The 19,506-nt window shown below is 36.7% G+C and overlaps 1 protein-coding gene across 4 annotated transcripts; it reads left to right on the top strand.

Moving 5' to 3' along the window:
• The first annotated feature begins 11,353 nt into the window (after window positions 1–11,353).
• LOC109240768 lies at window positions 11,354–16,461 on the top strand. 4 transcript variants are annotated; one of them, XM_019407447.1, is made up of 2 exons: window positions 11,354–11,575; window positions 15,922–16,461. In XM_019407447.1, the coding sequence occupies exon 2, from the start codon at window positions 15,949–15,951 to the stop codon at window positions 16,246–16,248; it is 300 nt and encodes a 99-aa protein (XP_019262992.1). In that variant the 5' UTR covers window positions 11,354–11,575; window positions 15,922–15,948; the 3' UTR covers window positions 16,249–16,461. The 4 variants fall into 4 exon arrangements, with proteins under 4 accessions (XP_019262992.1, XP_019262994.1, XP_019262995.1 ...); XM_019407449.1 differs by lacking the exon at window positions 11,354–11,575 and adding an exon at window positions 11,654–11,805; XM_019407450.1 differs by lacking the exon at window positions 11,354–11,575 and adding an exon at window positions 13,362–13,510.
• Window positions 16,462–19,506: the final 3,045 nt, after the last annotated feature.

Below are 19,506 nucleotides of genomic sequence, written 5' to 3'. Positions count from 1 at the left end.
GGATTTTAAATCCCATTGCAACCACAATCAAAAATTCTACACATAATCACTACATAATGCAAAGTACATAAAATACAAGAAAAAGTAGAATAACTTACTTGAAGATTACCGTGGAGTCTTGGGACAATTTGGGGGTGGAGGAGAGGTAGGACAAATTTTGGGGGGGGTTGTGGGGAGTAGGTTTAATTGAAGGAAGGGAAGGAAGAAGGAATAAAACTGGGGGTCTTTGGTTATGGGAAAGAAGAGAGAAAGAAAGATGAGAGTTGGGTGTTGGAGGGAACAAAGAAGAAGAGAAGTAAGATAGAGTTGTGTGTTGGAAGAAAAGAAAGAACAAGAAGAAGAAAATTGAGCGAGAAGATGAGAGGAGAATTGAGAGGAAAAGAAGAAGATGGCGGTGGTAATGGGTGGAGGTGGGATTTGGTTAGGCTTAATTAAAAAGGGGGAAAAGAAAAAAAGAAAAGAAAAAAAAATAATAAAACAAAAATTCTGCAGATCGTACCCGGACCTTGGTGAGACCTATCGTTGTCCCACCGCGTTACACCGCGACCAACGGTGACCATCTATAGAGAGGATCTGTGACGCGGTCACACCGCGACCGCGCGTGAACCAACTTCAGAGAGGGGTCCCTGACCGCCAGTCCCACCGCGTTTACGCCGCGACCGCGGTGAGCCTGTTTCCTGGATGCCCAATTTCAGGGTTCTTTTCATTGTTTTGCCCCTTAGGCACTATTTTTACCTCTTTTAATGCCTACCTTACCCATTGTTATGCCAGGATCGTTATGCAAAGTCCTCTACTATCCTGCATATAAATATGTTAGAAATTATTCTATCTACAGTTTTTTTACGGACATTACCAAACTACATTTAAACAACAACATTCGTGGGTTGCCTCCCCACGTAGCGTCTTGATTAATGTCGCGCACGACGCAAGTGAGCGCATTTTAAGGCCTCGCTCGACCTACTGAGGTTCAGTTAGGTGGATCTCAGACCCTCCTTTTGTTACGTTCATGCCCACAGTATAGTTTCAATTCTCTGCCCATTGACTCTAAATGTACGAATTTCTTCTCTGCGGCAATCTCTCACAGCACCTGAAGGGAATACTTCAACCACTCGAAACGAAAAGTCCAGGACCATCTTGACTTAAGCTTACCAGGAACAGCCGCAATCTTTGAATTATAGAGCAATACCATGTCCCCGGTTTGAAATGTCGCTCAACAATGTTTTTTGGTCGTTGTAACCTCTTCATTCTTTCATTGTAACAATCTCTTGTGCTCTCAAAGCAAGATGTCTGAACTCGTCAAGCCACATGCAACTCAGTGATTCTAGTTGTTTCCTGCAAGCTTCAATATCTAAGTTCAACTGCTTCAATGCCCACCACGCTTTATGTTCAATGTCCCACTGGCAGGTGACAGGCCTTTTCCATCTTCTCTCATTTTTGGGGGGGGTTGTGGGGAGGTAGGGTTTAATTGAAGGAAGGGAAGAAGAAGGAATAAAACTGGGGGTTTTGGTTATGGGAAGAAGAAGAAGAAGAAAGAGAGAGTTGGTGTTGGGAACAAGAAGAAGAAGAAGAAGAGAGTTGGTGTTGGGAAGAAGAAGAACAAGAAGAAGAAAATTGAGAGAAGATGAGAGAGAATTTGAGAGAAAAGAAGAAGATGGGCGGTGGGTAATGGGTGGGGTGGGATTAGGTTAGGTTAATTAAAAAGGGGGAAAAGAAAAAAGAAAAGAAAAAAAAATTAATAAAAAAAAAATTCTGCAGATCGTACCCGGACCTGGTGAGACCTATCGCTGTCCCACCGCGGTTACACCGCGACCACGGTGGACCATCTACAGAGNTGTGCCATCTTGTCAAGCAGACTCTGGCCCTCTCTCCATGTTTTGCTCAAGAATGCCCCACCAACTGAAGCATCAACAATGTTCTTTACGCTATCTGACAATCCCATGTAAAACCGCTGCCCCAACATTAGATCTGGAACACCATGGTGTGGACAAATGACCAGCATCCCTTTAAAACGCTCCCATGTTTCATGCAGTTTTTCCATCGGTCTCTGTTTAAAGCTCAAAATATCATCAATTTGTTGAGCCGTCTTGTTGGGTGGGTGGAACTTGTTGTGGAATTGCTTCACTAGTTCTTCCCACGTTGTTATAGAATTTATGGGGAGTGAATTTAGCCAGGTCTGGGCAGCTCCTGTCACTGAGAATGGAAACAATAACAGCTTGATTGCTCCGGAGTTACATTGGGTTGCCTTTGGGTTTTGCAGATAGACAAGAAATTCTTCAAGTGCTGCTGAGGATCTTCAACTTGTGACCCCGAAAATAGTCCCTTATTCTGCAACAAGTGCAACATGTTATTTGTGATTTGGAATGACTCAGCCTGTATCTACGAGACTACTATCGCTGTGGATAGATTCTCAGTTGTGGGTTGTGCCCAGTCATAGAGAGCAACCTCTGGCACTATTGGAACTCCTGGGTTTTCCTCGTGATCTCCCATGATTGTTTCGAATTGTGCAGTTGTTGGTTGTTGTTTGTTTTTCCGGTTGGCCCGATTCAAAGCCTTGAAAACTTTCTCGGGATCTGATAATGCTTCAAATACTTCACCAGATCTCGATGAGTTTCTAGGCATGCACTTGTGCAACCCAGTCAACAAACGTTAAATTTTAATGTAAAAATTGGGTATAGAGAAAACTGACTACTCTAAGAATTTTTTGTACTTCTTTCAATTGTAATTGATAACACCGTTAATTCCCCGGCAACGGCGCCAAAATTTGATCACGCCCAACTATGCCTTATAAAAGGACACGCGGACGTTGCAAATGTAACCTGAGTATTTATGCCCAGAGTCGAATCCACATAGAATTAACCTATCAATTACTTTTATTGGACTTACTAAATTCTTTATAATCAACTTCCCCAAACGTTGTAAACAATAGTTGATGGTATTTCTAATAACTAAGACTGAAAGTAAATAAACAGCTGTAAACTAAATATGCTTGGGTTGTAAACAATAATGAGAAGGTTCTAAGGTAGTGATTTCCCCCATTGATGGAATTCCTTCCGGTTATGTTTCATATAGATTCACCAAACCATCTCTATCAATCATGAGCCCTCTTTTTACCGTAAATCTCTCCCGAGTAATCGCGATAATTTACTAGACGCACTCTCCCGAGATACGCTAGCTGACTTTGTTTATTACCGCTCACTTTAGATTGCACCCAAGGCTTCGTTATCCCTAATCCCGCCTTTAAACCCGCAGTTATAGATCCCTCTTATACTTTGGGAGTGGTGTTGTCCAACAATTACCTAAATATGCACTCTCTTCCGAGTTATGCACACTAAATAGGCACAGCTAATTGAGGATCCTATCAATTAACTACAACAAACACGTAGTTGAACAAATAGAGATTAATTGGCAAACTATATTAACATAATCAAGAAGTTCATCCTTCAATAGGTTCCATCAAAACCTTAGACTAAAGTATTTAGCTACTCATAACAACGTAAGGATAAACTACGAAAATATTCATAATCGAAAAATAGCAAGAAAAAGAAGAGATAAAGAACTATGATGTTTTTGGGTGATCTCTCACACTTGTGTATCTTGCAAAAGTATTCTCCAAAAAAAGTCTGCCCTAATGTGGCCGAATTTCTACATCTTATAAGGGTTTTACACCGTTTTCCCGACTTGACACTTTAGTCCCTGACTTTTCCGCGTTCTGCCGCGGTCCCACCGCGGTTATGCCAGGACCGCGGCCAGAATGGTCCTCTGAATCTTTTGTAATGTTCTGCTGCGGTCCTGCCGCGGTTACGGTCTGACCGCGGCAGGCCAGGTTCAGCTCTGGTTTTGTCCCTTCGCTTGGTGCAATTTGTGGGTATTGTTTGATTGGCCTCCTTTTCTCCGTAATTGATCCCAAAAGTGCTCCACCAACTTCTTTCATTAGATATAGCCTGCAAAGCATGAAAAGCACTAATCAGAGCATTTGGTTATCACTTTTTACCATAAAGCTATACAAAAATGTGGTTCTTTAGGGTCTAATTATAGTCTAATTCACCTATTATCATCCCTCATTCTAGACTCTGAAGGTCGGCTATAGAAAAAAAATTAAATTTCAAATCAAGGTACGAAGAATGTCCCTATTCTTACACGCATTAGATTATTAATAATCCAAATTACTCCAAGTTGCCAACTTATACTATGTTAATATCAAACGGATGAGTAAATGGAGTGGATATGAAAGAGTTTCAATGTACTATTGAATTCTAACGAATAGCTTTTGAATACCTGTAATCAGAGATATGGACAACACTTGAAGAAATAGTTGCAATGGACAACCTCGGTGAAGAACTGGAAAGAATCAACTGATCTAAAGATGTTGAAATCTTTAGTCTTAGAGTGTGACGACCCGAAAGGTCATCTCGTATTTTAGAACCCAATTCGGGGTTCCGAGGCCTTCAAAACCTCATTTTCTTTCTCGTCGATTTGCGTGCGCAGTCCGGGCGCGTTTCCGGAAAGCCTCTATGTGAAAATTTGAGAAAATATTAAGTTTTGCCTTTAAAAATTGATTTTTAGTTGACTTCGGTCAATATTTTGAGTAAACGGACTTGGACCTATGATATGACGGTTCCGGAGGGTCCGTAGGAAAATATGGGACTTTGGCATATGCCCGAAATCGAATTCCGAGGTCCCTAACCCGAGAAATAAATTTTTGAAGAAAATTGTTAAATTGGAAATAAAGGTTTTAAGAATTTATTTAATAATTGATTCTGTTGATACCGGGTCTGTGTTGTGGTTCTGGAGTCCGGTACAGGTCCGTTATGATATTTATACCTTATCTATGAAATTTGGTGAGAATCGAGACTGATTTGACATAATTCGGACCATTGGTTGAGAAAATAGAACTTTTGAACTTTCTTGAAAAATTTATGCAATTTGATGCTAAATTCGTAGTTTTAGGTGTTATTTTGGCGATTTGATCGCGCGAGCAAGTCCGTATGATGTTTTTATACTTGGGTGCATGTTTGGTTTGGAGCCCTGAGGACTTGGGTGAGTTCTGGATAGTTTAGGGGATGTTTTAAACTTAGAAAAAATCTGTTGTGTTGCCACTTCTGGTATGTTGATGCTTTGTGCTTTGCATTCGCGAAGCAACTCTCGCGAACGCGAAGTGCAACTTAGGCTGGGAGAGGGGATTGTTCATCGTGAACGCGAAGCCGTGGTCGCGAACGCGGAGCACTGGGGGGCTGCTCTTCGCGAACACGACCAGCATCACGCGAACGCGTAGAGTAAAATGGAGGTGGCCTGGAGAATCTTTGAGTTGTTCTTCGCGAACGCGGTCCAAGGCCCGCGAACGCGATGGTCAGGGGGGAAAGACCATCGCGAAAGCGAACAACTCTTCGCGAACGCGAAGGCCATTCTGGCCGCAGTGCATCGCGAACGCGACTGGTCTCTCGCGAACGCGAAGAAGACTTGTCCAGTTTTTTAAAAAAAGAACCAGAATTGGGATTTTATCAAAAACTCACAACTCTTTCATAAAAACTCGACCTAGGAGCGATTTTGAAGAGGGATATCAACACCAATTCATAGGTTTGTGTTCTTCAACTTATTTTCTTCAATTTCTATCAACACCCATTAGATTTTTAGCCCTAAATCTTGTTCTTCCATGGTAGAATTAAGGATTTTAGGAAGAATTGGGGATTTTATAAATTTGGGAATTTAGACCTCGATTTGGGGTCGGATTCCGAAACTAATTACATATTTGGACTCGTGGGTGAATGGGTGAACGGGTTTTGGTCAGAACCTCGAGTTTTGACCAAGCAGGCCCAGGACCGATTTTTGACTTTTTGGAGAAATGTTGGGAAGCTTGTAATTATGCATTGGAATTGATTTATTTAGCGACAATTGATATTATTAAGTTAATTATGATTAAATATGGTTTGGTGGTGGAAACTAAGGGAAAAGCGGTGATTGAGGCTTGAGTTCGGTCGTGGAATCGAGGTAAGTGTTGCGGCTAACCTTAGCTTGAGGGATTAGGTATTGTTACCTTATTTGCTACGTGTTTATTTGTTGAGTACGACGTATAGGTGAGGTGACGAGTATCTATACGTTGTTGTCGGGTCATAGCATGCGAGTGAATCTTATACTTGTGACTGTTGTATTTCTTTATACGTACTGTTCATGCTTAAACTGGTTATTCTTCATGTTAAACAAGTCCTATTATGTTTTCCTGGTATTGGATATTGGTTGAGTATTAACTCAAGTTAAGATTCAAATTGTGAAGTTAAATATTGAAATGAGGTTGGTTATTGATGATTCCCTTGCTGAGTTGTTATTGTTTCTGTTGTTTGGGTGAGGAAGAGTGTGAAGCACAAAGGGTGATGTCGTGCAATATTTTGTGAGTGAGTGATAAAGCACGACGGGTGATGTCGTGCAATGTTTTGTGAGTAAATAATAAAGCACGAAGGGTGATGCCGTGCAATATTTTGTGAGTGAGTGATAAAGCACGAAGGATGATGCCGTACCATATTCTGTGAGTGTTGATGTACGATGGGTGATGCCGTGCCGTATTCTGAGAGTGATAATGCACGAAGGGTGAAGTCGTGCCATGTTATGAGAGAGTTAATGCACGAAGGGTGATGCCATGCCGTTTCTATTATTTCTTATGGTAAGGACGAGAGTAAAAGCACGAAGGGTGATGCCATGCACATGTTTGTTATATTATTACTTCCGTTGGTGCAAAGCACGATATTTACTGCGTTCCTTTACTGTATTATTTTCAGGATTTGATATTCCCCTCAGCATGTTTTCCCCCTTCCCGTTATTATCTGTTAAATTTTCATTTGTTGTTATTTTCTCGTATATGATTTAACTGCACAAGTTCATTTTATTGTCGTGTCCTAGCCTCGTCACTACTTCGCCGAGGTTAGGCTCGGCACTTACCAGTACATGGGGTTGGTTGTGCTGATACAGCACTCTGCACTTTCTGTGCAGATTTCGGTACCGGACCTCGTTGATCGGAGTTGCGTTGCTGCCTTCAGCCCATCAGGAGACCCAAGGTATATCTGCCGGCATTCGCAGACCTTGGAGTCCCCTTCCATTTATCTTAGTTTCCCTGTTTTCTTTCATTTCGAGAATAGATGTATTTTCTTTAAACCAGTATTTGTAGTAACTCTTAAAAATTCATGGATTGTGATACCAGATCTTTGAGTAGTCGTGTATTAGTGTTTAGATTGTTGTGAAATTTCCGCGCTTCTTATCTTGTTTTAGTTTAAATAATTGTTAATTACTGTTTTGGTTAGTGATTAGCGTATTAGATCTTTATCTGTTGGCTTGCCTAGCATTCTAAAGGTTAGGCGCCACCTCGATGATGGAAAATCCAGGTCGTGACACAGAGAAAATTAATGACTGAATGATTGAAGTTAAACTAAAATTTAAAAATCGAAAATTACGTTAGATCGTAACGGTATAAGTTTAAATTCCATTGACTACTATTAAAAAATTTCAAAGCTTTGAATTGAAAAATTAGATTTTGTGAAGTTGTTATTTATTGGATTGGATATTATGCAAATGATTAAAAATATTTTTTTGGAGTTTATAATTAAATTTTGAGAGAGTTTGGTAAAGACTCGAGTTGGATTTGATTGAAATTTCACATTGAAACTCGAAAAGGGAGGCATAAATAAATTGTGTATATTTTGTATATTGAGGTACAAAACGACATATAAGATATACACAACTAACATAAATTTGTATGTAAGTATTGTACGAAAAGTGTAGTAAGTTGTATCTGTTTGATCAAATTCTATACGACAAGAAGTTGTATTACTTTTGACCGGATTATATATGTTTTATAAAAAGTTCTAATTACTTTTCGTAAACAGGAAACCTTAGCTAAACTAGGTAAACATTATTCTAATTTTGTATCTATAGGAAAAAAAAAACTTATATAAAAGGTTCGACACAAAGAAAGGAGAAAGAGGGTAATGAATACATAATTAAGAAAGCAAGTAATTCAACTAATCATGTAGTACAAGTTGTAAATAAGAGAAAACAGAAGTAGACATGTGAAATTAGACTAAATATGGTGACTATAACATGCTAAAGTAACTCAATTAAGACATGAAAAGGAAACTACGTAGCAAAACCAAAATTTCAACATGTAGCCCGCACTCGTCACCTTGCTTACACGGCCTTCACATATGAAAAATTATCGCAACAGTACCAAGTCCTAAGGGAAATTTCCCTCATACAAGGTTGGACAAGTCACTTACCTCAAATCACGCTAACTCAATCAATTAGAAGGTCTTTCCCTTGATTTTTCGACTCTGAACGGCTTGAATCTTGCCAAAATAATTACATATTATAAATATAACTATAGAAAATAAATTTAAATAATGAAATTATGATCTTAGTAAGGTATTGGAAAATCGATCCAAAAAGTCAACCGGACCGCGTCTTGGAACCCAACCAAAATCATAAAATTCAAACCCACATTCGATATCGAGTCTAACTATACAAAAATTACACAAATCCGATACCAAAATCTCGCTCAAATTCTCAAAATACGGCCGAAGAAGTTTCCTCCATTTTTTTCCAATTCTAAACTCCAAAATACTAATTAAAAGATGTAATTAACAGTAGATTCGTGGGAATTAATCAAAAACGAGTCAAGAGTCCTTACCCCAACGATTCATCTGAAAATTCCTAAAATATTCGCCTCAAACCGAGCTCCCAAAATCCCAAAAAATGACAAATGAAGCAAAACCCTCGAAATTTCCCTTTCTGCCCAGCAACTTCCGCTTATGCGGCCTATGGGTCGCTTTTGCGATGCTGCACCTGCGAAAAAACCATCATAGGTGCGGAAAACACTTAAGTCCCATAATTTCACTTCTGCGGACCATTGTTCGCTCCTGCGAAGTATTTCTCCGCATCTATGAAGGACGACCAGCCGCCCCTCTTCTGCATCTGTGATCACATTTCCGCACCTGCGGACCCGCAGATGCGGTCCACTTCTCGCACCTGCGAACCCAGCTGGGTTAGGCCATGGTCGCACCTGCACTCCCCAGCTCGCTTTTGCGAGCCTGCACCTGTGGTCAATCCCTCCGTAGGTGATGACACCTGAACAACCCTGCTTCAGCAGAACATTAAATCCAAAAATGATTTGAAATCAATCTGAATTACACCCGGGGCTCTCGAGACCCCGTCAGAGTATACCAACTAGTTCCAAAATACAAAACGGACCCGTACGATGCCTAAGATCACATCTAACAATGCTAAAATCACGAATTGTGCACTGATTCAAGCCTAAGAACTTATGAACTTCCAAATTTCGAAACCGATGCGGATTCATACCAAAAAACTCTAATTGACACCAAACTTTGCACACAAGTCATAAATGACATAACGGACCTATTCAAATTTCGAAATCGGGATCCGACCTCGATATCAACAAAGTCAACTCCCGGTCAAACATCCCAAATTCCTCCAATTTCCAACATTCGCCAAATCACGCCGAAACGACCCACGGGCCTCCAATTCAATATCTGGACGTGCTTCTAAGACCAAAAGCACCATACAGAGCTATTGGAACCATCAAAACTCCATTATGGGGTTGTCTTCACATAAGTCAAACTACGATCAACTTCTACGGCTTAACCTTCCAACTAGGGACCACGTGTCCCATTTCACTCCGAAACTCATTCGAAACCAAAACCAAATACCCCGGCAAGTCACTTAACCACAGAATGAAATAAAGGAAGCAATAAATAGGGGATCGAGGCTAATACACTCAAAACGACCGGCTGGGTCGTTATACTCACTCACATAATTTGTAGCCTATTTGGCCAAACTGCCAAAAACTGCTTACTTTGAAAAATAATTTTTTCAGAAGTGTTTTATCCAAATGTACTTTGAAAAAAAAACAGAATGTGCTTGGCCAATTCATTTAAGAAGTACCTTTGCAACATTTGATAAATAAATTGTGTTTGGCCAATCATTTTAAAAAGTACTTTTGAGTGTCAAATTACCAAAAAGGATAGTACCAAGGTCTTATAATTATTTTAAAGAGAAAAATGAACTTAAATATTTATCATAAGAGATTTTTATTATTTTTTATTTTATTTAATTAAAATATAAAACATAAAGTAAACATACATATTAAAGATTTAAATCAATATAACACATATAGTTATACCAACGCATATAATATTATCTAGTATAATTACTTATTATTTACATTATGATTTCAATAATCAAAAAAAATCATTCAGTACGAATTAGAAGTTTATTCAACAAACTACTATATATTGATAATTCACCATGAAATAATAAGTAAAGCCACTTACACATGATAACATTTCTCAACATATTAATAGAAGACTTGTCTTGCATTTCAAAAGGATTACTAGAAGGCACATCTCCTTCCTCAATCTCTGCATTAATGTCTTCATTAGCATAATAGTTGAATTATTTATCGCTAGAAGAATGTCGTCGGATGAAATTATGTAAAGCCATGGTAGCTGTAACAAGATGATTCCGAGTCTCAAACTTGAAAGATGGCATGAGCGTAAAATAAAATAATTTTAAATATTATAAAAAATGTTATTTTCGTAATAAAGTAGTTAAATATGTTTAAATTAAATTCAAAAGGAGTAACTAATTATTAACAACACATAGTGCATAATTTAACTTTTTTTTTAAATTTAAATTCAAAAAAAAAAAATCTAATTATTACCTAACCTAACTAACTTTGTCCTAAATTACCAAGTGGCTTATTGTGAGACTGCCACTTAGATTAATGTGGAGGCTTTTTCTTCTTCATTTAATAATATATAGATTATGCGATGCAATTATAAATTTATTACCTATTTGTAGATAATTTTCACAAATTAGATTTGATAAGTGTTTTAAAAATTCAAAAATTAATAGCCTATAATAGAAGAAATTATAAATAATTATTTGTACGAAGAGAATTGATAATCCAAAGAAGAATGTAGATAATTTGCTTTAGTGTGAAAAAGAAGAAGTAATTTGGAAAGTTATAAGACATTACACAAAGAAAAAAATTTAAAACAAGAAAAACCATTAAAAATTTTGGAAAGTTACAATATGATTCATGTATATGATTTCTTTAATTTTAAAAGAATGGTAAAAATTTAGAAACGAAAATGAAAGAACAAACTCAAATTAGTATGGATAATTTGGAAAATATAAATTTACGGTGAGAATAATTTTGTCTTGAATAAATTAAGTTTCTACTTTTGGTTCTTGAAAAAAGCTAGAATTTTCTAGCTCTGCTAGTGGCGAAAAGTCTTCGTCTTGGCCAAACCCCTTAAATTTTAGAGAAAATACCCTTTTGAGGGGAAAAAAAAAGAAACTTTTAGCACCTTAGCCAAACATGCTCTTAAGACTCATGGGAGTAGTGTACCGTATAGATGAATGAATCGAAAGCATTAATTTCAGGAATTTACAAGAGTGAGTGAAGTCTTCTCCCGACTTTAACGACACAAACAGATAACTGCCCATAAGATAATACCCCCACTTACATTCCTCACTAATCGTTATTTCACATTGCGACTCACATACTAAGGTTTGTTTCTCAGATCTCAATAGTTTCCTTTCGTATTTCCCTTCACTTCAATTATTTCTTCTTTATTACTGCACTATTTGTGATACAAGCTGAAATTATGGTGTCATTTCTTTGTGGATTCAATTTGTGCTATAAATTTCTCTTAGTGTTTGTTTCTTGGGTTCATTGGTGTTCTTGATATTGTGCTTCTCCTGTGTATTTGCACTGACAAAATTCCCTTTATTGTAGAGGTACACTTGATGCTCTATTGTATGCCTATTTTCTTTGTCAAAGTGAATCTTGAGTTCATAATAAGGTATTCAATGAGGTCCATATCACGGGTATACAAGTGGAGAAGGGTAGATGGGCGGGTCGAACTCTGTGCCACTAAGCCCTCCGAGATTTCTCGGTTATCCTAAATCAATGTGGTTGTTCTCTGTTTCTCAGATGTGGTTCCTAGAGAATTTTGTTTTGCCATAAAATGAACTGATACTGCTCACTTTTTTCTTTTTTCAGTTTTAATTTGAGTTTCCTGGGTGGGGTGGGGGTGGCACTAGGATCTTGATTTTATCTACCACCGTGCTCATTGTACCCTGAGGTGTTAGTACATCGATGCTGCATTCTAGCAGTCTTGTGTTCTGATTCAGATGAAGCTTTGCCTTAATTTCTAGGCGTAGTTGCTTTTGCCTTGCGCGAACATGGGATTGTTGAGTGATGACTTGAAAATGCAGTACGTTGTAACAGGCAAGGATTTCTATGTTGTAGGAGGTTTATGAGAGTGTAATTGAGATGAGAATTGCTTTTTACTGAAGCGAATTCTTTACTTTTCCTTCATCAACCAGGTGCTGATTTAACTGCTAAAGTTTTATTTATTCAATTTTTTAAGAAGGGGACGTTAATAAATTCAGAATTATATCTCTTTTCGGTTTATCCCTTTTATCTAGTAACTTCAGTTTATTTAGTAAGCCGGACGCTGTAATCAGATACCGAAGGAGAACAATATGCAGCATGTCATGTTCCATGGAGTGCTTAGTCATGTATAGTATGCATATGGTGAATTATTTGGATGCCACTGTAGAGAGTCTTTCTCTGCTTTATCTAAGAGCCTACTGTTTGCAAGATTGAGTGGACTAAGAATTGATAATCTACTTTAGAGGGTCTTACCATATAACAACAACAACAACAACATACCCAGTAAAATCCCAAATCCCACTAGTGGGGTCTGGGGAGGGTAGAGTGTACGCAGACCTTATCCCTACCCCGGACCGGAAGGGTAGGGTCTTACCATATAAGTAGAGCGATAAAAGGACGATGGTTCAAGTCAAAACTATTGACAAGACAAGTTCAATTATAATGGGATCTCAGGTGATTGATAGTAAGGAGTATATAGCTAGAAGTTTCCAATAGTAAATGGTCTAGGATTAGGTTCTTTATTACTGATAATATGCTATTATGACTTTCTACACTTAACATTACACAATCATATGCACAAGTGGCCAGATTCGTTTGATTTAGATTGAGTTGCATGTTTCATCTTTGTCTGTTTGGTTTCAGTCTTCTTCCTTTTTTATTAGAATACTAAAGGGTCTTTTTCGTACAAAGGTGGGATATCCCATGGGATTAATTATTCCACCTTCTATATGGGATAACTAATCCCTCCATTTTAGTGTAAAAGTTATCCCGGGATTAGCTAATACCCCAAACCAAACATGGGATAAAGTCAATCTCAAACCTTAAACCCGGGATTATTATTCTTATCCCATGTACCAAACGACCCCTAAGTATTATATTTATGAAGCCATTTGTTGTATTCAGTTGGTTGGAGATTGAAATCAGTCACCACTCAATGGAACTTGAGATTCGATATTGAAAGGGCTAATGATTAGGATATTGATTTTGCAAGTACCCAAAGCCAACTCTTCATCTTGATGATCCTGGACACTGATACTAGAAACGGTAAGCTGAACTAGAAAGTTAGCATTATATCATAATTCTACAAATAGGAGTTGGGCGAACTTGTCAAGCTTTTACAATGTGATCAAATCATAGACTCAAGAACATATTGTTTTGGCGTTTTAAACTAAGTACATATATCGTTCAAGAAGAAGTGGTTTGACGGTTATGAAGGAAGTAACATGTATTTGACGGTTTTTTGTATAGTTGGTAGCATCTTTTTGAGTTATCTATTGATTTCACACTTCTCTTTTGGTGAGTTTTGAAGCAGGATAACTTTTGAGATTCTTATTTATCTAAAGAATAGAAAGGCACCTTATGTAACTTTTCACATTCGCTTATTATTGATAGCCCTGGCTGTCCCTGATTGTAGCACCTTTTTCTAGTAAGGAAAAGGAGTAGAATAATCTTTGACCGTAAATACCTAATTTGGAAGACGTTACATGACTTGACTATTGCATGAGGCAATAATAAGAAATAATTTCATATACCCATAATACTAAGCTGCACTTTTCCATGTACAATATTGAAATACACAAAGTAGTTCATTATATGACATTATCATTTTAAATTAAGGTTAATGTTGTAAATGTATCACTGTTACGCATCTAGAACGTCTCAGACACGTTTATAGTTTTATTCCTTTTCCTCGTTAGGATGCATTAGTGGGCCTCTTATTCCAGTTTTATTTATCAATGGTTGTATGAGTGTGCCTGTGTCATATTATAAGTATCTCTTAACTTGACGACTACAATTATTTTGCTTGACTATGTTTTCATATGCTTATAGCGACTAAGCTGCACTTAGACAATTATGAAATACACAGTAATTTGTAAAATGAAAGTATAATTTAAAATGTGTCACTGTTACGTATCTAGAGCCCATCTGACATTCTGATAGTTTTCCATTAGGATGCATTTTGGTGGGCCTTCTACTCCAGTTTCTTTATCGAAAAAATGAGTGTGCCTGTATCATATTATAGGTATCGCTTGAGTTGATGACTACAAATTATTTGCTTGACACTTCATCAGGAAAAAGGAAAAGAAAATTATTTGGCGTCACATTTTGCTGTCTCTAGATATTAGTTACATACAATATGATGGGAAACGAAAGTTTTCGTGCTCTAGAAAATTAGCTGGGGTCACTGGTAGCTGGAGCTCCTTAGCGCTGCCTTGAGGCTCATTCACCTGGGTTTCGGTTCTTGATTGAAGATACAAATATTCTTTAAACTTATCCAAAAGAAGTTTTCATGCTCTATATTAAGATGGTCAAGCTAAAATTGCTGGTAAAATGACTGGTTGGCCTTGGAGTTGGCAACTAATCATTGAAGAACCCTATTAAAGAATGATAGAAAGGAAAAACATATGAAAACAAAATAATTTTAGTCAAGCAAAATAATTGTAGTCGTCAAGTTAAGAATGACTAAGTTGCATTAACCCTAATTGTCCCGATTTTGAGTCTCATGTAAAACAACTAAATGCATCTTTGAGGTGCTTGCGAGAAACTGAGGGCCCTATTTGAGCAAGAATAGGTGATCAAGAAATATTATTGGAAACCAATAATCTTGCTAAAAGGAGCTTACCAAAGATCTTAATTTTGCAGTAATATAACATGTTTCTCCCTTTCTTAGTTCCCACTTTAGCCTCCCTGGGCGCAGGATTTTTCTTCACTGTAGATCTTGGCTTTGGCTTAAAAGGTTTCTAGGTGCATTCAACTCTCACCTTCAGCTCATCTGAGATCCTCTAGGATCTGCAGTCTGATAAGTTATGATCCCACGACTTAGAATTAAGGTCATTCACAACTTTACAAGGGTAGTGGTCTACTGACTACTGGCCAGAAGATTGAGCAGTTAATTTTAAACTCTATGGGAACATAAATAACCCTGCAACATCTAATTGCATAATACAGCCATGAATGCACAACAATTTTTACACTACTCTACAGTCGTATGTCTAGTTTTATTTCTCCAGTTTTCTGTATGAAATCTGGACCGTATATGATTTCAAGTCAATTTGGTACTGTAAAAATATCGTACTAGTGGATTCTTATTAGAAGAGAACACTTACTTTCATGAATTTTCTCAGTATGTTTATATTTTGTGAGCCTGTGTGTGTGGGGAAGCCAAATATGTATTTTTTCTTCTTTGTTTTTGGCGTAGGATGGCTGTAATAATCTATAATTGATGAAAATGTGAACATGGTGTATTGCATTTGCAAAGGTTGAAATTGTTGCATGTCACCAAAACTTTTGGGATCTCTACCGGCAATCATGACATGCACATAAATTGATCTGAGGTTTCTAAACTTCCATTTTGATTATTTGCATCCCGAGCACATTATTACATACTCACTTTTAATAGGTTCCTTTGCAGTGGCATCTAATAGAACCTTATTTTCTTTGAATGTACTGCGCAGCAAAAGAGATTGTGCACCAAGTGAAATATGAGTCTGGCATGTTTGGTATGCCATAGTGTTGAAAGCCCATCACATTCCTTCAGAAGTTACTCTGTTTCAAGTTCCGACAACGATGGGAGATGTTCCGCGATTGCCAATTGCTTGATCAAGAAGATAACGCTTAGCCACCCCAATGCAAACGGTGGCATCACAACATCTAAAGTAACCCCTCAACCAACTGATCAGAGTAATGGCATGACAGGTCCCCCACGGCTCGTCAGGAGCCGTGCCGTGAGGAGGGATATAGTGAGAGACTGGAACTTTGATGAGGTTGCATTGGAGCGCTAGTCCAGTATTGGAAAGAGCAATATGTAGGCGCAGAGACAATATGCTTGTTTTTAGTGTTAAATCAGGTAGAATTTTGAACTCAGTACTTTGAATCTAGTTTTGGGTGTAATTGGTGTTGCAGCAAATGCCACACTATGAAGGATTTTTGATATAAATCATCTGTTGATATTCCCTTCCCTTCTCTCTATTTTCAACTCCTGTTCTGGTTTTCTAGCTCGAAATTTGTATTTATGGTCTACTTCTTCTACTTTCTTTTATTTGTTAAAAAAAAGGTATTCTCTCCGTTTCATTTTATATGTCAATGTTTGGGTGAAAATGAAGTTTAAGGTATCAATTGGATGTATTTATTACTTGTATTTAGATAAACACAACAAAGTACAATTGTTAAAGATTTAATTTTGTACAAAAATAATCACATCAAAAGTTTAAATAGATAAATAAATTTGAATGTTTAAAATTTTTGCAGCTTATACATGAGAAGAATTATTGATAAAATAATGTCAAATAATTTTTAACATTCCAAAATGAAGAAAGTGGAATATACTGAAAAGAACGAAATAAAAAGATGAGCTTCACATTATTTTTCGGATTTTTCAGGAAACTTTATTACCCTCCTTAGTCAAGTTTTACTTTAATTACATTTTATATACCCAATTACCATTTATGTACATTTTAAGGGAATTAATGATAATAATTAGTGTCCTAAAACAACTTTACCGTATCTTCCACTCCCCCACGTTTCTCTCTCCACATCCCACCCCCTCTCCCACGCATCTTGCACTCACCACGATTCCACCATTGACAACCATTAAAAAGTTTTGAAGTTTTGAATTCGAACTTGGGTTTTCATAAAACATTATTTGTTTGAATTGGGTGTTGTTGCAAAGAATTGGGAATTCTCTCTACGTCTCTCTCTATCTCTCAATTCCTAATTTCAGTAATGTAAAGCAAAGGAAAAGAGAACAGCAATTCCACCATTGACAGCCATTAAAAAGCTTTAAATTCGAATTTGGGTTTTCAAAAATTATTATTTGTTTGGATTGGGTGTTGTTGCAAATAATTGGGAATATGGTTTGGAGTTTATATCTCAATTTTGAGGGTGTTTTGGTGAAGATTAGACTTGATTTTGACTAAATTTCAGAAGAAGAAGAAGAAGAAGAAGAAGAAGAAGAAGACGACGACGACGACGACGACATGATATCCATTATATTTACGAAATTGTAGTAAAATTATATTATGTTGTTTATATATATATATATATATATATATATATATATATATATATATATATATAAATAATATTTTATGAAAGTTGAACAATATTGTATAAAAATTATATTTAAGTTGTATGATATTGTAGTTGTATATAATTGAGTAAAATAATGTATGAAAATTGTAGATAAGTTGAAAAAAAGTTGTAGATAAGTTGTATAATATAATTAGTCGTATGAAATTTGTTTTTATTATGTATAAATCAGATAAAAAATATTATCTAAATTTTGTATAAAATTTGTGTTGAAGTTGTATGTTATTGTAGTTGTATTTAACTGGGTATAAATAACGTGTGAAAGTTGTAGATAAATACTACAATATATCTCCGTGCATTGGTAACTTTATCTGATACTAATACTTTGCTGCTTGGAAGTGTTCTAATCAGAATTATATCTTTTGCTCAGAGTTGGTGGCCATGAGAACTTTTTTCACTGCAATAGATGTGATGCATATTACAATTTTCTATTATTATAACTTGAGGTTCCGTGGAAATTTTCTTCTCTATTTTTCTTATATTTGTTATATGTTTCTTTGATTTTTCGTCACTTGCTAAAAGCACGAAGCTATATGTGATTCTCTAACTACGGGACTCCATTGGATCTTATCCTTTACACTGTTCTTCCATTCATTCCTAATTATTGACTTGTCCTGTGGGAATGAGGAAAGAATTACTAGGGATTGAAACCATGGGGCAGTACACACACACATCCTATTCACCATTGTCGCTCAAACAACCAACAATCCAAAATCAAAATAAATTCAACCAATAAAACAAAGAAAAACAGTTACATGCATTGGCCTTCAAAACCCATCATCGTCGAAAATAATGTGAGTATTTTATCAGTGAAATAGTTTAAAATAATGGAAGATCTGGAGAGAACGGGGAGAGAGGAGAAAAAAAAAAAAAGAGGTGTAACTAAATCTCCTGATTGAAGGCACAAATAATGAATTTGGGAGCCTTTTAAAGTGGATTGTATATATTTTGTAAACAAAACTCGTACATGCCGGATAATTAACTAAATATGAATATTAAGGATAATAAAGTTTCAAATAGTGTATAGAAATGAAAAAAAATCCCTTTATTTTTTTCCTCTTAAAATAAATACAGGCACTGAGGGGTCCAGACAAGAGATGGGCAGGGGAAGTGCCTTCCACGGTAGAATTGAACTAATATTGACTTTACACCAATTTTAGCACTTAATATAAAGTGTCAAAAAGAAAATATTCAAAACGCTTAAACAAGAGATGTGTAATATGTATCTTTTTTCTTAGTTGGTAAGAGATGTACAATGAGTGTCTGTTCAGAATTTTGGTGAACATAGATCCCTCTATTAGTGGAAGATAATAGGTAATAGTTGTGGTACCGGTTATTGGATTTAAATTGTATACATCGCCATTATTTATTAAAAAAAGAGATGTGAAATCACTGTAGTAGTTGCTGTAACTGTAGTATGTTAGAAAAAAAAGAAGAAGCAGAATATGAGACTAAATAATTAGGCCTTGATAGTATGGTCACTGTCTTAAGGAATTTAAGCCAACCCAATATTGTTGCTCCAGGGATTATGGCAGAATTCCTTCAGAATTCTATAAAGCCTCTGAAATTTGAGTATCAACAATTAACTCGAATTTCCACTAGAATAAACTTTGTGAATGTAGGTAGCAGAAAGAGAAGTAGATAGAAAACTATCATTTTTTCTTGATGATTTTCGTTTTGGAGAGGAATCGGGGTATTTATAAACCTTTTTAGGTGTCTGTTAGAATTAACAGACTCAACCTTTGCCAACAATTGGGGTGTGCATTCGATTTATCGATTCGATTTTGACCCTTATCGATAATTACTTATCGATTATCGATTTGTACATATGCTTATCGTTATCGTTTCAATAAGGTTTCGATTTTTTCGATTTCGATTTCGATAACAAATAATCGATTCGATTTATCGATAAACCGATTCGAATGCACACCCCTAGCCAACAAGCACCTTTC

The sequence above is a fragment of the Nicotiana attenuata genome, unplaced genomic scaffold, assembly GCF_001879085.1.
Source record: "Nicotiana attenuata strain UT unplaced genomic scaffold, NIATTr2, whole genome shotgun sequence".
Taxonomy (NCBI): Eukaryota; Viridiplantae; Streptophyta; class Magnoliopsida; order Solanales; family Solanaceae; genus Nicotiana; species Nicotiana attenuata.
This window is presented reverse-complemented; position numbering and strand designations above follow the sequence as displayed.

Excerpts from the sequence above, each read along its gene's own strand:
- LOC109240768 (XM_019407447.1), top strand. The coding sequence starts at position 15,949 with ATGAGTCTGGCATGTTTGGTATGCCATAGTGTTGAAAGCCCATCACAT.